Here is a 23,998-nt window from a genome sequence, read left to right as displayed (position 1 = left end):
ATCCAGAAAGCTTAGTTTTAGGCACAAGCAGAAAATTTAACTTTTCCATGGCATTGTGGCTTGGGTTTCAGAGTAATTACTGAACCAATGGGATTGTTCAGTAAAAGCGTATCTACTCATGATAAGATTTTGCTTCTTTTCTTCCTCTTCCTCTTTTCCTACCTTCCATCTTTCCTCCCTCCATCTCTTTTTCATAGCCCTCCTTCTTTCCTGATTTAGAAAAGCTTACCTAAAGAAGTAGAGGAGCTTCAGGACAGGGGACTGGGACTGGGGAATGGAATGAAGAAATATCATCGTTTGATGGGTTAAGTCAACCAATTTCACGTTAGCCTTTAATATCTTACACTTTCAAATAGACGCAGTCAGAACTTTGTAGGAACTCAATAAATAATGACGGTATTCATGGGGAATTTTTATATGAATATATATTCAATGCAAAAATCCAACTGCATTTTCATCTGATTTACAAATGACAATATATGTGTTACTACTGTAAAACAAGAACTTGTTTCCAAGGTTGAAGAGTCCCCGGAGCTCCTCCTTCAGAATGTCTGCAAATGTAGACAACTCCCCAGGACTTTGACAAATGTTAGATGAGTTCTAGGGCGGCCAATTCTATTTGGAATGTGGATTGATATGCTACTTCATAATTAAACAGCTCCCCTCCCAAACAGCAAATATTAAGTTTAAAAAAATTTTAAACTTTCATATGTTGCTATGAAATAATTATATCATTGGTGATTATTCCAGCTTCGATGTCATCTTTAATTTTGGCCTGTTTTCTAGCTTCAATTTTACAAGGAGAGGAGAAATTGAAGTCCAACAACTGAAGGGTAAAACAAAACAAGAAGACAAAAATAAATCATAAATAAGTGGTATATGATAGAATTTCTTTTATGCCTCCACGTGTTATTTATCATGTTTATATAAAAGGGAGCTATGTTTTTTATCATGTTTATAAAACAGGAGTCCTGGTGTGGTGCTCTACAATTAGCACTAGACCACAAGGTTGATTTGAACCTCAAGTTGGTGGTTCAAACCCACCAGCCACACCTCAGAAACCTGATACAGGGCCACTGTAAGTCAGAACCAACTCAATGGCACTTAACAACAACAGCAACATGTTATGATACTCCCTCTTACACTATTTAAACTTTAACTTTAACTTTTGACTTTGAAATAAATGCCTAGTTACAATCAATGTGAAAAAGTAATACAGAGAGGCACTGGGGTGCACATGACCAGCGTCTCCCAACGGTAACATCTTGAAAACTTATTGTCCAATATTAGCCTTGATAGCATCAATTACAGGAGAGGTTCAATCTCCATAAGAATCCCTTTCAAAACCATACCGTTCCACCGCCCACACACAAATTTCACACTCTCTCCTATCCATAACCCTTAGCTACCACTAATCTGTCCTCTATATCTATAATTTTATTATTTCAAGAATGGCCTATACGTAACAATCACACAGTGCATAACTTTTTGGGATTTGCTTTTTTTCACTTGGTATAATTCCCTCCAAATTCATCCATGGTGTCTCTGATAGCAATAGTTTGGCCCTTTTTATTGCTGGTAGTATTGCACAGTTTGTATAGTCATTCACTCAATGGTGGACATCTGGTTTGTTTCCAATCTGGGGCCAACATAATTGAGTGACAATGCTTCATACTGTTGCTATTGGGTCAATTCCAACTCATGATGACCCCACGTGTAGCTAGCAGAACTGCACACTTCGTAGGGTTTTCAAGGCTGTGACTTTTTGGAAGCAGATCACTAAGACCACTTCTCAAGGTGCCTCTGGATGGGTTGGAACTGCCAACTTATCAGCTAGGAGTCAAAAACTTAACCGCTTGCATCACACAGGGACCCCCAACGCTGTAGAGGGTTTTGTATGAACACAAATGTTCATTTCTCTGGGCTCCATGCTCATGAATCCCAACTTCTAGGTCAGAAGGTACTTGCACAATTTGTCTACAGAACTGCACAATTATTTTCCAGAGTGCTGAACCATGCAGTATGGCCCTATGGCTTAATACATTGGACTGCAAGGTTGGTTTAAACCAAAAGGTCAGTAGTTCAAGCTTGCCAGCTGGTCCTTGAAAATCCTCTATAGGGTCACTATGGGTCAGAACTGACCAGATGGCACTTAACAACAACAACCACCAGCAAAGCAGGAGTGATCCAGTTTCTCCACCTTCTCACCAGCATTTGCTATTGTCACTATTTTCCATTGTTGCCATTGGGACATAGGTGTATGCTGATGTCTCACTGTGGTTTTAATTTGCATTTCCCTAATGGCTAATGATGTTGAACATCTGTTCCTATGCTTACTGACCATCTGCATAGCCACTTCAGTGAAATGTCTGTTCATAGCTTTTGCCCATCTTCTAATTAAATTGTTTTCTTACTATTGAGCATAGAATGCTTTTAACATATATTCTAAAAGCTAGACCTTTGTCACATCTGTGGTTGGCAAACACTTCTTCCAGTCCATAGCTTATCTATCATCCTCATAAAATAATCTTGCCGCGTTTTAGATGATGTCCCATTTATAAATGTTTCTTTTTAAGGACCCTACTTTAGGTGTGGAGTTTAAGATCACCTTACCTAGACCTGGATCTCAAGGATTTACTTCTAGATTTTTTCTAAAAGGTCATCGTTTTTCATTTTATGTTCAAGTCTGCAATCTCTTTTGTGTTTACGCGACGTCAGGGTTAAGTAGGGTTTCGTGTCTCTTACTTACGGAGACATATTGTTCCCAGCACCATTTGCTGAAAGCCCATCCTATCACCACTGGATTGCTTTTACAACTTTGTCACAAATTTGTTGGGTGTACTTGAGTGGGCTTCTGTTCCTTTTAAATCATATTTTAAAAAATTTGTCTGACAGCACTGATATGAAGAACTGCTTTCATCAAAGCCCACCCCCAGTCTTCCATGGGCGAACATATGGGTTTAGTAGTGAGGTTTTTGATGTCCAAGCTAGGAGGAATCACAATAGATAATGTCTTTAGTATCTTGTAGGAGAAATATTTATTATTCACGATGCTACAAAGAAAATTAGCAAGTTAGTATTTTGATGTTGTTGTTACTAGATGCTGTCAAATCATTTCCAACTCATAATGACACTATGCACAACAGAAAAATGCTGTCCTTCTCCAGGGACTGGTCCCTCCAGATAACACATCCAAAGTAGGACAAACATGTCTCCTCAGATTTGTTTGGTATTCTGTTAGTCCATGGTACTTTCAATATTCTCTTAACAGTAGGTTTAAAAGTAACAACTTAGTATATTAATTCTAAGATTTAATTTCTTGCCGTTCTTAAATTCTATCGAGTCAATTCTGACTCAGAGCAACCCTACATAGGGTTTCTGAGGAGCAGCTCATGAGATTGAACCACTAACTTTGTGGTTCAATCAGACCTTTGTGATTGAGTGCTATCCTGCAGTGCCACACCAGGACTCCAATGTTAATTTAGTCTCCTCCAACCACACCATCTTATACTGTTGTAGTTAGGTGTCATCTCCATGAGATAGAGTCCATCTGTCAGCTAAGGCTTTCAATCTTCACAGCAGAAGAGCACCGCATCTTTCTCCCGTGGTGACACTGAGTTTGAACCACCATTTTGGTTACAATAAACCAATGCTTAACAAGGTACATCATCTTGTACTGCAACTATCATCACTTCAAATTTATTAAAGTATATTAGTGTTGGAGAGCTGGAGAACCAGGTCCAAGACTTGTTATTAAGTACTGTAGAGTCAGTTCTGACTCATAGTGTGACCCTGTACATGGTTTCCAAGAGTGACTGGTGGGTTTGAACTTCCGACCTTGTGGTCAGCAGTCCGGTGCTTATCCTACAGTGCCACATTAGGGCTCAGCTTCATGAGTGCTGTTGTTGTTAAGTGCCACTGAGTCCGTTCCAACTCATAATGACCCTGTATGGGGTTCTCAAGGGACCATCACTGACCTTGTGGTTCAAACTGACCTCATACCTTCCAGAGCCATACCAGGACTCTGAGTTTCATGCCGAGAAGCTACAAACAATCCTTAAACTCATGAAAATAGCTTATTAAGGGGCACTGTTGCCACTGCCTTTGGCCAGTAGACCAGACAAAACCTGTGTTGTTTCCACTTTCCAATCAATGCACTGACCTGAGAAAGACATCCCTCAGTGGTAATCCACTCAGATGAGTCTTCCCCTTGTCGTCTTCTTTCACCACAAACACAAAGTCTGTCCTAGGTTGTTGTCATTGGCAAAATCACTCTCATAACTTAGATTCACGAGAGGAATGGGATGAAGATCTCAGCCATTTCACCTTCTACAAGGTGACTCACTGTGAAAGCTCATGGGAGGTACCCTCCAAATACTGAAAGAGTCCAAAGCTGGGTTAACAAATAAATGGTTAAGGACTGACAGAACCATTCTAACCATGTGAATGTCTTTAGCTGCGTGTACAGACATTTTGTACCTATTCATCCTACATTAGTAGGGAGTCCTGGTGTGGTGCTATTGGACACATACCATACAGGACAGCTGACAGCAAGGTTGGTGGTTCAAACCAACCAGACATTTGTCAGAAACCCTATACAAGGAAGGTTGCTATGAGCTGGAATCAATGGCATGGTTACAATCCCCTCCATGCATCATCAACCAACCAAAGGGTATACACTGCAAGCCTGCCCCCTGGTCATCAGCACACAGCCCCTCTCCCCCTCTGGGTCTAGAGTCCCAGTCACTCCATTTCTCCACGTCATCTCTGCCTCCATCTCTGGCATCACTGCTTCTCTGGGTAGGGTCTCACACTCTGCTCTTCTCCCTTGATGGTCCCAGGGACCTCCACTCCTGGACTGCACGGTCAACCAATCCTCCCCTTTTGCTACAAAATGTCTACCTTTACATTTACAACCCTCACAGTCAGTCCTGTTAGCAGTTATTCACTATTGTGCCACATGAGTGCCACCCCTATCTCCTTTCATCAGCCCTGCCCGCCCAGACAGATTGGATACTACTCAGTGGAGATTCTACCTTGCTCTAGGCACCCTTGGATTCTACCTTGGATCTAGGCACCCTCTTGTAAGCTTGTAAGCTATTCACTTCTTGCCTTTGTAGTCATCCCTCCCACCCCATTTTGGGTAGCAAACACCTTTTTTAAAAATCATAAAAGATGATGACTATACCACACATGTTGTTGTTAGGTGTCATCGAGTCGGTACCGACCCATAGCGACCTTATGCACAGCAGAACAAAACTATTGTTGCCCAATCCTGGGCCAACCTCACTACTGTTGCCACACTTGAGTCCATCGATGCTGCCACTTGGCCACTCCATCTCATTGGGAGTCTTCCTCTTTTTCTCTGACCCTCCATCAAATGGAATATGCAGGAATCAAACTGACTACATCTGTAGGAAGAGAGAGTAGAAAAGCTGTCTTTTTGAAATTTAATCATCCAAAACAAGGCAATGGACCAACTGTGGAACAAAACATTAATAGTTCATATGCAAGTTCAAGTTAAAGCTGAAGAAAAGTAAAACAAATCTAGAAGAGTCCAAATATGACTATGAACATATCCACCTGAATTTAGATATTATCTCAAGAAGAGATTTTATACACTAGATCATTAGTCACTGAAAACCAGAAAAGCCATGAGATGACATCAAGAATACCATACAGAAAAAAGGAAAAAGTCATTAAAATGACAGAAAAGCATGTAAAGATCAAAATGATTATCAGAAAAGACTCTGAGAGTTGCTCTCCAGTGTAGAGATGCTAAAGGAAATGGAAGAAATGAAGAAGTAAGAGAGCTGGACAGAAATTTTCAAAGGGCAGACTAAAAAGACAAAGTCAAGTATTATAATGAAATGTTCAAAGACCTGGAGTTAGAAAGTCAAAAGGGAAGAACATGCTCAGCATTTCTCAAGCTGAAAGAACTGAAGAAAAAAATCCAAGTCTCGACTTGAAATAGTGAAGGTTTCTACGGGCAAAATATGGAATGATACAGAAAACATCAAAACAAGATGAAAGGTAAACGCTGAATCACTGTACCAAAAAGAAATGGCTGATATTCAAACATTTCAAGAAGCACCATATGATCAAGTACTGATGGTTCTGAAGGAAGACATTCAAGCTACACTGACAACAAACAAGATTCCAGGAAATTGCAGAATACAAATTATAATCTTTCAACAAAATTATGCAGAACTGGAGGCACTCACTCATCTATGCCAAGAGATTTAGAAGACAGCTAACTGGCCAACCAATTAGAAGAGATCCATATTTGGACCCATTCCAAAGAGAGGTGACCCGATGGAGTGTGGAAATTATCAGACAACACCATTAATATTAATTGATGTTGTTGTTAAGTGTCGTCGAGTTGATTCCGACCTATATAGGGTTTCCAAGGAGCAGCTGTTGAGCTTGAACCACCAACCTTGTAGTTCAAATGACTTTGCAGTCTGAATGCATTAGCCACAGTGCCATGCCAGGAATATACAAATAAAATTTGCTGAAGATAATTCAAAAATGTCTACAACAGTGCATCAACAAGGAACTGCTAGAAATTCAAGCCAAAATCAGAAGAGGATTTGGGATTAGGGAGATAACTGCTGACATTGGATGGATCTTGGTTGGAAACAGAAAGATGCTTACTTGTGCTTTATTGACTATGCAAAAGCTTTTGGCTGTGTGGATCATGACAAGCTGTGAATAACACTGCGAAGAGTAGGTATTCTATAACAAACACTTCATTGCACTCATGAGAAACCTGTACACAGACCAAGAGGCAATCATTCAATCAGGAAAAGGGGACACTGAATGGTTTATACTCAGGAAAGATGTATGCCAGGGCTGTACTCCTTCACCATACTTATTCAGTCTGTATGCTGAGCAAATAATCCGTGAAGCTGAAATATATGAAGAAAATGTGGCAGCAAAATTAGAGGGAGAATCACTAAACAATCTGCAATGTGCAGATGATACAACCTTGCTTGCTAGAAGTGAAAAGGACTTAAATTATTTACTGATGATAATCAAAGACAACAGCCTTCAGTATGGGTTGCACATCAGTGTAAAGGAAACGAAAATACTCATGAACTGGACTAATAAATAACATCATGATAAATGGAGAAAACACTGAAGTTGTGCAAGACTTCATTTTGCTTGGTTCTACAATCAATGCTCAAGAAAGCAGCAGTTCAGAAAATCAGAGGATGTACTGACTTAGGGAAATCTACTGCAGAAGACCTCTTTAAAGTGTTCAAGAGCAAAGATGCCAGTTTGAAGACCAAGGTATGCCTGACCCACGGTTTTTGGTTTTGTTTTCCAGTCACCTCATATGCATGTGAAAGTCGGGCAATGAATAAGGAAGACCATAGAAGAATTAATGCAGTTGAGTCATGGTGTTGGAGAAGAATATTGAAAGTACAATGAGCTGCCAGAAGAACAAACAAATCTGTGTTAGAAGAAGTACAACCAGAATGCTCCTTAGAAGCCAGGATGGGAAGAATTCATGTCTTCTACTTTGGACATGTTATTAGGAGTGACCAGTCCCTATAGAATGAGATCAGGCTTGGTAAAGTGGAAGATCAATGAAAGAGGAAGACCCCCCAATGAGATGGATTGGCACAGTGGCAGCAGCAATGGGCTCATGTCATTTGAGGACCGAGCAAGACTCTGCACTCATGAGTCACAGCAGACTTGAAGGCACCTAACAACAATAAAGTCCAATAAAACAATACTCTAGTGACTAGAGATTTAATTAGCCTCTCTGGAAGTGAGGCTGATCATTCCTATTTACTAAAACAACAACAACAACAAAATCCCAAAATTGAAAAAAATCCTTGTCCAGTGATTAGAATACATCCAGACTGAGTATCGCTTCTATGTTGTTGTTGTTCAGTACCATGGGGTCAGTTCTGACTCATAGCAACCCCGTATCAGTTTCTGAGGAGCAGCTGGCGAGTCTGAACAGTCAAGCTAGTGGTTCAAATGGACCTTCAAGTCCAGTGCGTGTCCTAAAGTGCCACAGCAAGACTCCATGACTGCTCTAAGGGGTAGAAATTTATTGTCTCGAACAATAAAGTTGGAAGCAGGCTTACAACTGCTTTTTGTCTCACTTCCCTTCCCATTTTTACACAGATGTAGTCAAGATTCTCCTCCCCACCAATGCTTGGCAACCGTTGTGTTTTGGCCTACTCAAATCTCCGCATTTTTCTTCAGCTCTATCACAAAGCCCAGTTCTATCATGGAGGTAAGCAGACTTCCTTTGAAAACCTTCTACGCGAATGCTGGCTCAGAGAGAAGGTCTCACCATGAGGGAAGAGAAACAGCCCAGGTCCTTGGTTCTCGTTGGAGCACTACAGAACCACGTAATGCCTTCCTCTCATACAAAATCACTACATAAGTCAACCCTCTGAGAAAAACCCACTCCCGGTAATGATGCACAAGGTTAATTCAGGCAAGCCCTCCTACTGGTGATGACGAGAGATATTGTCCAAATACAAAAGTCATCTTTTATAGCATAAAGATTACCAGAGACAAAATTGAGCATTTATTTTTATAGTAAACTCTAAAAACGTAAGAAAAAATTCTAGGCCACAAAAATATAATAACTGAGCATGACAATTCCATAAATAGTTTTAACAGAAGATTGCACACAGCTGAACAGAGAATTGGTGAACTGGAAAATACGTCAAAGGGAGAAAGAAGCCTGAAGCTTGGAGAAACACAAAGACGAACACAACTGAGCGTCACAGGAGATATAAGGAGGGAAGAACGAATAGACAGAATTGGTATTTAATGCAGTATTGGTAGGTAAGTTTTCAAAACTGAAATCATCAAGTCATACACTCAAGAAGCATCGCAAGATCCAAGAAGGAACAAAAATAAACCATTTACAGCAGCCATAGTAAAACTGCTAAAAGATAAAGATGTTTTTAAAAAATTAAAAGAAAGTTAATGAAAAAGACCATTTTCAAAAGGCAGTAATAGGACTGAGAGCAGACTACTCAAGACAAACAATGGTAGGTGGAAGACTCAGGTCTTCCCAGGACTGGCCAAAAATCCCTTCCATGACAGGCACTGCCAATCGTGGTGAACTGATAGAATCACCTAGATGCCTTTCGAGGTTATTAAAGCTCACTCCTAGGTGATCTCCTTGTCAGTTTCATTTTGCTATGAAGTCCCCAGGTTAGGAAGGAGAGCCATTTCTGTGTCTGTCAGTGGAATTTGTAGGTTACTCAAAATACATGCATAAGGCTCTGCGTGGAGTCCTGGTGTGGTGCCATCGGTTAACGTGCTAGACTGCAAAGTCCGCTTGAACTGGGAGGCCTGCTGTTCAAGCTCACCAGTTGCTCCTCGGAAACCCTATACAGGATCGCTGTGGGTCAGAGCCTGACTCGACGGCACTTCACAACAACAAGGCTCTTCTTCAGCCTTACTTCGATGCAAGAAAAGGCGTCTGGGTTGCACAGTGCCTGCTAACTAGAAAATGCTCACTTTGAATCCGTCAGCCTCTCTCCACGCAATAAAGACGTGGCGGTCTGCTTCTGCAGAGACTGACAACCTGGAAACCACGTGGGGCTGTTCTACTCTGTGAGTTGGAATTAACTCAACAGCAGAGGGTCTGGTTTGGGGTGTCCTGGTGTGGCGCTGTAAGATAAGCATTGGACTGCTAATTCTAAGGTTGTTGGTTCAAATCCACCAGCTGCTCCTTGGAGCTGACTTGATAGTGCTTACCAACTACATCAACAGTGTAAATTCAAAAGCTCAAAGCCTTTTCAATGATGTAAAAGCTGCAGGTGCAGAAGTACAGAAGACTGTAATGAAGAATTTGCTTTGAGAAGGTGCTGGTCCAATTGTTTCAAAGTGCGGGAACTGTATATACCATTAAAGGGCAAGTATGAGGTGTCCGTACATTTGATGTTTGAAATCTGAAGACTGTCTGCAATATACTTTACAAACCACAGCTTGAGAGATCATCCAAATCTGAGACTCTAGCATCTCACTCCTCTTATAAAACACAGCGGTGATTTCCCACGTTCTTTGTTGTTGTTGTTGTTAAGTGCCGTCGAGTCGGTTCTGACCCATAGCGACCCTGTACAGGGTTTCCGAGGGTGTAAATCTCCACGTTCTTAGGACACTACAAACCTTTCTGTCACCCTTGATCTCAACACTCTATACCCACCAGGGCATATATTACTATCAGGTATGCCATTTCTTCTACATGGAGTCTTGTAAACTCTCCTTCATTCCTGCCTCCTCAGCTTGGGGGTCACTTTCTCTGGAAAACACAACAGCACATGAATCTGTGTGGACTTTTTCCACCTAAGCACTCGAACCCAAGATCAGTTTGAAGTGCAAGGTATGAGGTTCAAACTCACCAGTCGCTCCTGAGAAACCCTATACAGGGTCGCTGTGAATTGGAACGACTCTAAAGCACTAACAAACAACACCTCATGACCTTAACAAACAAAAAACCACAAACCCATGCCCGAGTTCCAGAATCAGGAAAGAAACACCCTAAGAAACCTCTTAAATAGCAGGAATGAGTAGGTCATCATAACAGAAGCCTGGCATAGCCATTAGACTAGACCTATGAAGAAGGTAAAGCTGACTCTTAGCTGTTAGGTTGTAATACAGACTGAAACACTTAATCTCCAGTCTTCAGTTAGAACATACTGAGTCTTAAATTAAGGACAGTTAAACAGCCCTGATACTCTTATTATTTAGATCATTGTATGTCAAACAATTGGTTCTTTCTCACAGTGATCCTGTTTCTGAGGCTATAAATCTTTATGGAACCAGAAAAGTTCATCTTTCTCCCAAACAGCAGCTGGTGGATTCAAACTGCTAACCTAGCAGCAGCCCAAATCATAACCACTATGCCCCTATGGAGTCAGTTTTGACTCACAGTGATCCAGTATAGCGTTTCCTAGGGCTGACTGGTGGGTTTGAACTACCAATCATTTAATCAGCAGTCCAGTCCTTAAAAGTCTACAGTACCACACACCAGGACTCCACATGTTACACAATAGTTACCCAGTGTTTAGTTATTAGATAGAGAGGCTCCTCTACATTAGACACACCTGGAAAACATGCAAACAGACCCACATTCAAACCCCATCCAGACAGACTCAAGGAGAACAAGGCACAATAGCTTCGGGTGATTTCAATATTCATTCATGAGGGAGAACAAAAACAAGTGTTTAACACGGATAAATAAATATGCAGATATGTACTAAGCATGTCAGGAAACAACAGCACATGTAGTGAGTAGCCTTCCAGGTTTCAAACAGTTGTCATGTTTTATGTATGTGTTCTTGTGGAGTACTGTCAGTTGTCATGTTTTACGTATGTGTTCTTGTGGAGTACTGTCAGTTGTCATGTTTTATGTATGTGTTCTTGTGGAGTACTGTCAGTTGTCATGTTTTATGTATGTGTTCTTGTGGAGTACTATCAGTTGTCATGTTTTATGTGTGTGTTCTTGTGGAGTACTGTCAAGTTGGTTCCAACTCATAGTGACCTTGTACATATGCATGTTGTTCTTAAGTGCCATCTAGTCACTTCTGATTCATAGTGACCCTGTATAGGGTTTCCAAGGAGTGGCTGGTGGGTTTGAACCTCTGACTTTGCGATTAGCAGTCCAGTGCTTATCCTACAGCACCACTAGTAACTTTCATAGTCAAGCACAAATTTGGTAGTTTATTTGGTTGGGGGTGGTTGTGTGCCAGAGTTCAGACTCATTGCGATCTTACATAGGGTTTCCAAAGCTGAAAATCTTTATGGGAGCAGAAAGCCTCAGCATTCTCTCATGGAGCAACTGGTAGATTTGAACTACTGACCTTGGGGTTAACAATCCAATTCATACTCCACTACACTACCAGTGTTCCTTAGTAGCTGAGAGTGAAAATTAAAAATATTTACAGTTCATAGAGAGAAATGAACTGAGTGGAGCATGGTGTCAATGAAAATGAAATGGTGTCCACTACGAGTGACTGGGACAAATCCACACTCCTCTGGTCCTACTGCTGACATCCTTTCATTCACCAAGTAGCACCTTTACCGGTGACACAGAGTTCAGAAGGTGAATGGTCCTATTAGCTTTCTACCACATGATGAAAGAACAAGTTACTCTGAAGAGTCCACACAATTGAGTGGGACTTGTCTACATAAAAGGCACAGTGGTAGTTGTGGCAGATAGATACAATAGTGACGATGAAGCTATAAAACTATAACTTACAAAACTATTATAAGATTTAATGCGCGCACACACACACACAACCTGTGGCTCTCCATCTGCAATTGATTCATTTTACTTCTTTTGATTTTTAGTTTATCTACATATGGGGATAAGCATTAAATATGCTTTCACAAACATGCTGGAAGAAATATTTGCGATATTATGCATAACTTTTTAAAGCTGTAAATGTATGGTAACACAAAATATAGTATGATTATCTTACTATTAACCAAAAAACCCAAAAACCCAACCAACATTGAGTTCATCTGGCCCATAACAACCCTATAGGAGAATAAGATTGTTCCATGAGGGATCCAAGGTTGTCACCTTTATGGAAGGGGACTCCCATGGCTTTCTCTCAAGTGTTACTAGTAAATCTATGGCCACTGAGTCAACTCTGATTCCTAGTGACTCTATATGGGATTTCTAAGATTATAAATCTTAATAGGAGAAGCTACTTTCATCTTTCTCCCATGAATCTGAACTGCCAATCACGCAGTTAGCAGCCCAAGACCTACTTCACAGTGCCGCCAGGGAGCCTTCTGTTGCTATTAAAACCAAACCCACTGCCAATGAGTTAATTCCAACTCATAAAAAACCTTCATAGTGTTTCCAAGGATGTAAATCTTTATAGGAGCACATAGCCTCATCTTTCTCCCACGGAGTAGCTGGTGGGATTGAACTGCCCAACTTGTGGTTAGCAGCCCAATGCCTAACCCACATGGCCACCAGAAATCCTTATGTAACTATTAGGAAATTGAAAATTTAATTTGGAAAAGGACACCATGCTTGGACAAGTAGAGGCTCAGTGAAAAACAGGCAGACCCTCCGTCCACAAGAAAAATTGACACAATGGCAACAACACTGGGCTCAAACACAACAATTGTGAGGTTGGCACAGGACCGGGCAGTGTTTAGTTCCGTTGCGCACAGGGTCGCTATGAGTTGGAGCCAGCTCAATGGTACCTAACAACAATAACAACATTGAACTAAGTTCCAATTTGTTTGTGATCCCAGCGATTTTACTGTTCAGCCAGAAAAAAAATTAGTTAAGCCTTTTGCAACCAATTCCAGGAAAATACCAGGGAAATGTCTCATACCTATTCATAGGCTTCAACCACCAGCAATGGTTTTAACACATGAAAAGAACTGTTTTCTTTATTAAATGAAGTTCTGCTCTCTTCTAAGAACAAAATAGCGTATCTTATTCCATCCACTGACAGGTTCGATATTCTCACTGAGGATTAGTGTTATAATATAAAAATAGGTTCCTCACAATAATCCTGCTACGTGTCTTAAAAGAAATGGGGATTTACGCAGGAAGTTAATGAAAATGTTCTCCACTTACAATGCTTTACGCCAAATTCTCTAAAGCTTAAAGAACAAAATAGATTATGAGTAAAGTTATATAAAAGCTGTGAAACAGCCTAATGGAATATAGTATGTGCTTCTCATTTGTTTGCCTTCTCTATGGAAATTATTTTTTTCCAAAAAACTACTACAAAAATTTTGAAATCTAGAGATTATCTATGTTGTCATTTGTTGTTAAGTGACATTGAGTTAATTTCGACTCATCGCGACCCTATATGGGGACTGCAAGGAGCGGCTGGTGAGCTTGAACTGCCGACCTTGAAATTTAAACCAACCTTGTAGTCCAGTGCATTAATCCACCATGCCACACCAGGACTCCTAGAGATTATCTATAGGTGGTGGGAATATAGGTAACTTTTATTTTGTATTGTTTATTTTTGTTTTCTAAGGTTTCCATGGAGTTCTGGTGTGGCTCTATGGGATGAAGCACTGGAATGCAAGTCAGCTTGAACCACAAGGTCAGAGGTTCAAGTTCAGCAGCCACTCCTCAGAAACCTATACAGGGTCACTATGGATTGGAACCAACTCGACGGTACTTAACAACCACAACAAAGGCTTCCATGGAATGTCGAAAAAACAAACAAATCCATCTTAGAGGTACAGTCAGAATGCTCCTTAGAAGCCAGGATGGCAGGACTTCACATCTCTTATACTTTGGGACATGTTAGCAGGAGGGAATGTTGTTGGTGGCTCCAACCCACAGCGACCCTGTATAGGGCTCCCAAGGAGCAGCTGCTGAGTCTGAACCACTGATCTTGTGGTTCAAACTGACTGTGATTCAGTGCTTTATCCTATATAGCACCACATCAGGAGGGATTCTTGTTGTTAAGTGCTGTCGAGTCAGTTCCAACTCACAGAAACCCTGAAAGGGCTTGCTGAGGAACAGCAATTTGAACCGTCAACCTTGCGGTCCAGTGCATTATCCCAGTGACTCCTCAGGAGGGACTAGTCCCTGGAGAAGGACATCATGCTTGACAAAGTAGAGTCTCAGTGAAAAAGAGGAAGAAGTCCAATGAAATGGATTGACACAGAACAATGAGCTCAAACAAACCAAATCTGAGGTTGGAGCCTGGGCTGGCAGCATTTTGCTCTGCTGTACAGAGGGGCACTATGAGTCAAAACAGAATCTCAGCCATCTACCAAGGATTCAAAAATAAAATTGTGTTCATCATGCAATACTAAATGTAAGCTATTTTTAAAGGAAAGAATGAAGTCAACTAAATAGAAGGAACTGAAATCTCTTACAAAGAATATGGACGAGCTGACATGTGCACACATTATAGTGTAAAATGACAGTCTGCAATGTTCTGCAATCCTCCTACTCACCTTATTAAGATCCACGCAGAGCGATGCATTACTATATCAAAACCACTTGAAACGGATGGTATCAATGTCAAACATACAGGCTTCGGATTAAACCATTTTCTTTATGTGATTTTACACCGATTGTAAATGTCAACCACCACCAGGCCCTTTTGAAAGACACACATGGAATTGAGAATGTGGACGTGACAAAAGTATGTGACCACTGTATTCCTGTCCTGCTCACAGTGTACTAACTGTGGACTCCTTGCGTAGGATAAACACTGGATGGCTAACCCACAGGGTCAGCAGTTCAAACCCAACAGCCATTCTTTGGAAACCCTATACAGGGTCACTATGAGTCAGAACCAACGCAACAGCACTTAACAACAAGGTGCCTTTCGGAAGACCCCCGATGAGATGGACTGACGGGAACAATGGGCTCAAGTGTAACAACAATTGTGAGGATGGCAGAGGACCAGAGGACGGACGGGGCAGTGCTTCAGCCTGTTGTATGAGGTCACTGAGAGTCGGAGGTGAATTGACGGCACCTAACCACAGCTGTCTTTGAGGAGTCCTGGTGTGGCACTGTGGGTTAACGCACCAGACTGCAAAGCCGTTTGATCTGCAAGGTCAGTGGTTCAAGCTCACCAGTCGCTCTTTGGAAACCCTATACAGGGTCACTATGGGTCAGAACTGACTCGACGGCACTTATCAACAACAACAGGTGTCTTTGAGGAGTCCTGGTGTGGCGCTGTAGGATACGCACTAAACTAGCGCCAGGGCCGAGCCCTGAATAAAGTGGTTGCATCTCATCCTAGTCCACGAACAACTGATTGGCTGATCACATCACATCATTAGCAACGTTGCATAGCTGCCAAATTACATCCTCCCATAACTACAACTCAGCTGTTCAAACCCACCAGCCATCCCTTGGAAACCTTACATAAGATCACAGAAGTAGGAATCAACTCGATGGCACTCAACAACAATAAGGTGCCTTTGAAAGATTTTTCTAAGCAGAGAGTAACATCTTTGTTATCGGAGAAGAGATAGACCCCTTTCTAAGATTCACCTTGCCAACAGTCACCAGTACATGTATCAAGATTAAAGTTGAGATGTGAACCCTTATATCTCACCTCGGATTTAACAGCTCCTCCCAGCTTTATACGGCTGTCATGGATTGAAATGCGTTCTGTCTCTCCCCCCCACCTCCCCCCCCCATAAAGTATGTGTGTCAACTTGGCTGGGCCATGATTCACAGTGCTGTGGGCATTCTATAATGAGGTAATCTGGCAGTTCAGTGCTGAGGGTAATGATGTAATCATCTCCCATGATGTGATCTGAAGTCAGCAGCCAATCGGTTGTAAGGGAGCTAGGATGGAATGCAACGCCCTTCCTCAATGCACAGCCCAGAGTCCCTGTAGGAGGAGTGTCCTGGAGGTGTGGCCTGTTGCTGCTGTTAAGTGTCAACACTGAATGGGTTCCAACTCCTAATGACCCCGAATAGAGTTTCCAAGGAGCAGCTGGTGGGTTTGGGCCGCTGACCCTTGCAGTTAGTATCAATGTATCCTATAGCGCCACACCAGGACACCAGGGGTGTGTCCTAAGTCATTTTTTGTCTTATAAGAGATAGAAAGAGAAACAAGCAGAGAGGGGGATCTCAACACCAAGAACAAACCAGTAGTGGTTTGTGTGGTTTGGATCCCGGGTCCCTGGACTGAGAACTTCCTAGACCCAAGGGAACACAGGGGTCCACCGATGTTGGAAGGAGAGAAGGACCTTGCCCCAGAGCCAACAGAGGGAGAGCACCTTCCCCCTGACCTGGCACCCTGAATTCAGAATTGAAGCTGCCAGAATCCATCCACTTGTGATTTTTCTGTTATAGTGTCCCTGGAGAACCATGACAACAGGCGTGAACATTTACTATCAAAATCCAGCAAAATGTCTGCGCTTCATTTTCACAAGGGGGCTTATTTTCATTTTCTTTGCTTTTTCCTTTAACTTTTGAAAACCAAAGAACATCAGACAGGCCCTGTAACCTAACCAAACCAAACCACACCTACTCACAGCAACCCTACCGAACAAGGCAGAATTGCTCCTGGGCTGTACATCTTTATGGAAGCAGATTGCCACATCTTTCTCCCCTGGTGCAGCTGGTAGTTTTGAACCACTGACCTTATGGTTAGCAGCTGAGATCTCATACCTACACATAGGAATGAAAAGAAAGGGAAACAATTCTTACTAAAGTAGCTAACAGTTTCTAAACATTCCGACCACATCATATACACCAACATACAAGTGCTAGTAATGCAATGTATAGGGATAAATGGAAGGCCTATAGAGCCTCTGCCTACTCTGCGATCCTACAAATCCATGAAATTTATAGATGCAGACACAGACCTGAACCGTATATGTAGTACTGCTGTTGCTGAGTGCAGTCAAGTCAGTTCCAACTCATAGCAACCCTGTATGGGTTTACAAGGCATGGCTGGTGGGTTTGAACTGCCGACCTAGTGGTTCCAAACGACCTCGTGTCGTGGTCCTACGCTTATACTATAGTGTCACACCAGGACCCCTGTGTAGTATTAAGCATATGCATAATAATCATCAGGCATTAAACAGCCAGAATAAAAATAATCGGATCAAATAATAGAAATTTTCTTACATTCTTCATCCATACTTAACAGGAAGGAGGTCAATGACAGACAGACATGTTCACCAGGGATCTACTTCTGAGAGAGTGGGCTATCTATCTCCAGGTGAGTCAACGTCCTAGAATGACTGAAGAATTAGACACGCATGGCCACGTCCTCATCTCGAGTCCACTGACTCGGAATTAACATCTATAGTAATGGCCCTTTTGATTGATACAAATTATTAAGTTATTCACAAGGTTGAGCTCACATATATGTATCATGGTTAATTCTTGGAGAATTGGCCATGTGTGCCATACAGGGTATCTTTGCTATTCACAAACGAGTGCCCAGAGGTTTTTGAGAACAAAGAATATTTTTAATGTGCTAATGGCAACCCTATACAGGGGCGGCACTGAGTCCTAACTGACTCAAAGGCACTTCACAACAACAACAATGGCAAAGCTGCTGCAAAAGACCTCTTTAAAGTGTTCAAGAGCAAAGATGTCACTCTGAGGAGTAAGTTGCTCCTGACCCAAGCCCTGGTGTATTCAATAGCCTCATATGCATGTGAAAGTTGAACAATGAATAAGGAAGATGAGCGAAGAATGAAGGCACTTAAATTATGCTATGCAAAAGAATATTAAAAGTGCCATGGACTATCAGGAGACAAACAAACCCGTCTTGGAAAAAGTACAACCAGAATGCCCCTTGAAAGAGAGGCTGTTAAGACTTTGTTTTACATACTTTGGATGTGTTGTCAGGAAAGATCAGTGCCTGGAAAAGGACATCATGCTTGGCAAAGTTGAGGGTCCATGACAGAAGAAGACCCCCAATGAGCCAGACTGACACAATGAAACCAACAATGGACTCAACATGACAGTGACTGTGAGGATGTGACACGACCGGGCAATGTTTCGTTTGGTTGTACACAGGGTCTCTATGAGTCAACTCAAAGGCACCTACAACAACAGTGGCTAACAAACATACAAATGCACACACCGTATTCCTATTAATGACGGAGCTAGTACAAGGGGCTGCTCTTAAATAAACATCTCCCATGAACATCACTCTCCCTGTGATCTTCATAGAAAGCTGCTTTAAACAGGAGAGGAAAACTCAGAAGGGAGCTCAGTAATCAAGCTCGAATGGAGGTATCTTGAGTTTTAACCAAGGAGGAAGAAGGAGGCAAGAGGCAAATGTATCCCCAATAAATCGTTGAAGAAATGGAGAGTCAGCATAAGAGAAAATCTGGAAAGATCATCAAATATGAGCTGTATCTGTCCCCATTTCCCTGTGTACACTGCAGCAATGACCCAAAGTACAATGAGAAGTGATTCAGGACTTCCTTATCATTAATGTTGTTGTTGTTAAGTGCCATCGAGTCGGTTCTGACCCATATTGACCCTGTATAGGGCTTCTGAGGAGCAGCTGGCGAGCTTGAATGTCCAACCTTGAGGTTCAAACTGACTTTGCAGTCCAGCACATTAACCCACAGCACCACATCAGTACCCCACAAAATCACAAGAACTTTAGTAAACAAAATATCAAAATGTAACGCTACTGCTTCTTGATACATATTCCATCTAGGTTTACACGCTTCTGAAGGTGGTGTTTCTATCCTCTAAACTCTTCCCCAAATAAGTCTGTGCTCACTGAGTTGCTCTACATCAAACCAGAAATTTGGGTATTCTCGAGACTCAAATCATGTTCCTCTGAAATAATCTTTGAGTTCGGGGAATCAAAAGACAGAAAAAGGGGCAAGATGAGGGCTGTAGGGTGGATGGGGTAACATTCCCCTGAGTAATGCTCATAGGACAACGCTTGCTACCGTAGAGGAATGAACATGTGCATTGTGAGAATGGGCGGGGGGAATCCTTAGCACAATTCCTAGGCTTTTCTCATCAATACATTTTCAATTTTTTTCAAACTTCTTTGTACTAAGCTCCCATGAAACTTCTGTCTTCTTCAAGAAAATCTATCAAGCCTTGTTTTGGAGTCCCTAAAACCAGTCCCCACACCCTAAGCTGGCACCCTAATTCAACTAAAACCAGAATATTACTGAGATATTTTGTCTGCAGCCATCCACTGATCGCAGACACCTGTTAAACTCATTTTGTTTCGCAAGTTGTTGTTGTTGTTATGTGCCATTGAGTCTGTGCCTGTGCATATATGAACTGGAATCCTAGTAGCAATATCTTTGGCCTTACCATTGTCTATGTTAATCACCCTATTGTGTGGCGCTGTGTGTGAATGTGCCAGACTGCAAAGTCAGTTTGAAACACAAAGTAAGTCAGTGGTTCAAACTCACCAGCTGCTCCTTGGAAACCCTATACAGAGTCGCTGTGTGTCAGAACCAACTCGACGGCACTTCACAACAACAACTGTGAAACACTCTTGACACCTACATAAACGCAAACATCATCTTACATTTGAATAAGAACTATGAAACCAAACCTGTGTAAAATACTTTTCTGTGCCTCTGATTGTTCACATTGATGTCTTTTCGTTGAACTCCCTGAAAACAGTGATGTGAGGACTGAGTCAGTATTTATTTAAATCTTTGTTGTTACTATTTTTAGTGCTGTGGAGTTGTGGCTTTTGACCCCATGTAGCAAAATATGAGATGCTCATACATCTTTTGGCAAAAGCCTTACCAAACCATTTAACTTGGACGCTCCCCTGCAATGGGCAGTAAATGCCAAGAGCATGGTAAATGCTCTCCTGTTGCTTGGAATCGAATCCATTCGATCACAGTAGGTTCGGGTTTGGGTTTGGGCCTGACACAGCACTATACTAAACACTGATTTGAGAAGAAGAAAGGGACACTACAATGTTTCATCCTAAAAACAGGTTTTCAAGTCATAATTATCCCTGAACCAATTAGCTTGACACAGAAGGCCTCTTTCCCTTTCAGAATACTGTAAAACTCAAAGTATGCAAGCATCAATTCTGTCCAAAATGAATCAACACAAACTTTTTATTGTTCATAAGTGTCATTAAGTCGGTTCCAACCCAGAGCGACCCTGTATAGGGTTTCCAAGGAGCAGTCAGTGGGTTTGAGCTGCCGACCTTGTGGTTGGTGGTCCAGTGCTGACCCTAGAGCACCCCCCCTCCCCCAGGACTCCCTGTATATCCAACAGGACTATTACTTCGTTTTGGACATAAACACTTAAGTGTCATTATAGATCCTTAGACTCAAAACTAGTGACTGGAAAAGTTCATAGTTCTGAGTCCACAAGTTTAAGGGTATGTGTTAATTATAAAGGAGTCCTGATGTGGTGTTGTAGGATAAACACTGGATTGTTACCCGCAAGGTCAGCAGTTCTAACACACCAGCTGCTCCTTGGAAACTCCAGACAGTAGGGGTGGGGAACGTCGGGTCCATAGGCCATATAAGGCCCTCAAAAGCATTGCCAAGGCTCCAGCCATCACATTGTGGTTGTTAAGTGTCAGGTCAGTTAGGGTTTCCGAGGAGCAGCTGGTGAGTTTAAACCGCCGACTTTGTGGTTCACAGTACAGCGCCACACCAGGAGTCCTTAAGAAAAGTTGTTGTTGTCTTAGTACAGTCTAGTCGGTTCCAACTCACTGTGACCCTGTAGAGGGTTTCCGAGGCGTACCTGGTGAATTTGAACCACCGACTTTGCAGTTCAAACCGATCTTGTGATTGAGTGCTTATCCTATAGCACCACACCGGGACTCCTTATGAGAAGTACTGGTATGGATTGGTACTGTATGGTTATGTGCCGTGGAGTCGGTTCCAACTTATAGCGACCCTGCATGGGGTTTCTGAGACCGTAAATCTTTACAGGCGTAGAAAGCCTCATCTTTCTCCCATGGAACCGCTGGTACAAGTCGGCTGATGTGTTTTACTATCATAACAGACCGACTTCTTAAGCTTTAAGAACCATCAGTGTGACCTTTTCCATTTGAATATACCCTTCTGAATATTGAATTATTCTAAACAGAAAAGTCTCTAAAGGTTTTCTTGGGAGGACTAAATGATAGTCCCCAAAATAGGCATGGTGAACTTACTATTTCAATTTACTACGAAAGCCAAGCACACCTGTTTCAGAGATCACAGCTGAAATTTTACATTGCTCAAGTAGAAATGGAAGACAAAAGCAATGAATCTGCATATAAAGATTTTTTTTCTCATTTACATGAAAGCTGCCTTTGAAAAGGTATAGCTCTAAACAATGAATAAGAAAACACCTCTTTGACATTGTCAGCGCACATTTGCACAGATAGTAGTGGACAGAAAGCTCTAAACTGACCCGTCAAAGGCAGTCAGTGCCAAGGTTACCCAAAAGGCACTCAATGCGCCTGCACTGACTCCTATCTTGTAATTAGTTTCCATATTCCCTTTTTATTTGATGAAATCCTGGAAAGCGCTGAGGGGGTAGTCATCCAACGGACTCTCACAGGCCAAGTTCGCAGGAGGCCCGTTCTCAGGTTGTAAGTCTTGGTTTCATTTCCAGGTACACAGTGTCTGGAAGGTCTGAAATCACCCAGGAACTTATTAACGCCTGAGGCACAGGCAGGGAAGATGCGCAGGCATCCTGTCCTGAGCAAAGGGCGTCAAAGGTCAGGTTGTCCTGAGGATTCCAGCCTGGGGTTCCCCTGTCGCACCCAGTTGTTTGGGTGACACTGCGTCCCTGTGGCTGAGGGAAACAATCAGCATCTGGGTGACCACAGCTTTGCACGTGGTTCTTCTGTTTCTCCCCGGAAAAGAACTAGATTTTTCCTGCTCCCCAAGCAAAGCCCTGAAAGAGCTGCTCAGGGTCTGATCCCAGCACCTGCGCCTCTTGCCCTTGGGGGGGATGCACAGCGCAGCACGGGTGCTCCAAGATGGGGGTCCAGCTGTAATCCAGCTTCTCCCCGTTCTTGCAGCCTCCCAGGATTTACAGATGGGCAAAGTTCAAGCATGGTTCCCTTATGTCCTTCAGCCTGGACTCTCAGTGCCACGCACACAGAAGCAGTTTATAAGCCAAGTCAGCCCTTCCCCTTCCTCCTCCCCAGACACCTGCCCCCTGGAATTCCAACTCCAGCAAAGCCACTTCTGTAGCCATGGGCACTTTCCCTCTTAGGGAGTACACTGCCATACCTTTTCAGTTACAGATAAAATTATTTTCCTTCTATGAAAACATTAAGACAACCCTCGCCTCCACTGTCCTTTCATTTTCCAAGTGGGGGTGTACATCCTTTCAGTAGGAGACGCTCAGAGCCACTTGGCCCCAGAATTCAGTAGCTTCTCAGAACTGGGAACTTTGAGAACAGTGGCCAGGAGTAACAGCCAGGGAATCCGGAGAAGGGACACTTTCTCCTCCATTGTGTTTCCTGTTCCTTTTCTAGATCCCCCTGCCTTATGGGTCTCAGGGACCCACCTGAAAAGTATCTTGCTCCGGGGACTCTAGCTGCCCCACCATCCCCTTCTGGCCCACTGTTAGGTTCTGGGGGACCCTCCGCGCGCCCCTCTTACCACCAAGTCTACTCTGCTTCTCTCCCAAGTTAGGCCAAGAGCTCGCAAGAATAAAAGTGGGCAAGGGGCCCCCCTAAACTTTGCTACCGCTCTCTCTTCTTGTAGACGTGCACATCTGCTGAGGCACACCTGCGCGCACACAGGAGCACGCACGCACGCCCGGGTCACTCAGGGAGAGGGGCCAGCCAGGGCGCCCAGGAACTTGCTCGCCACCGCCAGCGGGGACGCGCGGCACTGGGAGGGCCGCCAACAGGAATTTCCAAATGGGCTTGGGAAGCAGGGAACAGAAAATGGTGCTTCTCAAAGCACCCCGGGGCGCGGCCGCCCGTTCCAGCCACGGCGCCTTCATCAGCAGGCGCCCACTTTCCGGAACCTGTCTGCAAATCCCCGGGGCGCATTCATCTCGGGCATTGCCAGTCCCCTCCGTCCGCTGGACTTCCCAGTCTAGGTCCAGAGCAGACGGTGCACGCACAAGGGACCCGGGCGCTCGCGGCGACCTCGCCCGGCCCGGAGCCCCAACGCAAGAGCAGCGGCGTCTCCCGCCCAGTCCCGGAACCAGCAGCGCCCCCATCCTCAGCTCCGGAGCCCCCCAGAACTTGCAGCACCCCTATCTCCGACCCCGGTATCTCCAAGCAGGTGCGGCGCCCCCTTCATCGGCTCCGGAGCCCCCCGAAACCTGCGGCGCCCCCATCCCCATCTCCGGAGCCCTCAGGCAGGTGCGGCGCCTCGTCCCCAGCAAGCAACAAGCGGGCTGGCGCGGGCGGATCCTGCCTCCAGCTCCGGCCCCGCGCGGGCCACCTCTCCCCGCCACCCGCCGCACCAAGGCGCCCCGAGAAGGAGACAGTCGGGAGCCACTCACCCCCAGCTTCCTGCTGCGGAGCTTCACGTAGCCCTGCTTGACTATGTCGTTAAAGTTGGAGGCCATGGCCGGCGCCGGGGGTGCTGCTGCGCCCCAGCTCCG

At 43.5% G+C, this 23,998-nt stretch overlaps 1 protein-coding gene across 1 annotated transcript in view; it reads right to left on the bottom strand.

Annotated features, from left to right (window-relative positions):
• The window catches only part of DOK6 (docking protein 6), a 535,367-nt gene extending 511,405 nt beyond the window's left edge, over positions 1–23,962 (bottom strand). Inside the window, 1 exon segment of the mRNA XM_006837551.1 lies at positions 23,897–23,962. Within this exon segment, the coding sequence (XP_006837614.1) occupies positions 23,897–23,962 (66 nt within the window).
• Between the last annotated feature and the right edge of the window lie 36 nt (positions 23,963–23,998).

The sequence above is a fragment of the Chrysochloris asiatica genome, unplaced genomic scaffold, assembly GCF_000296735.1.
Source record: "Chrysochloris asiatica unplaced genomic scaffold, ChrAsi1.0 scaffold00021, whole genome shotgun sequence".
NCBI classification, from domain to species: domain Eukaryota; kingdom Metazoa; phylum Chordata; class Mammalia; order Afrosoricida; family Chrysochloridae; genus Chrysochloris; species Chrysochloris asiatica.
The sequence above is the reverse complement of the archived record's forward strand: the minus strand, read 5'-3'. Positions and strand labels throughout refer to the sequence as shown.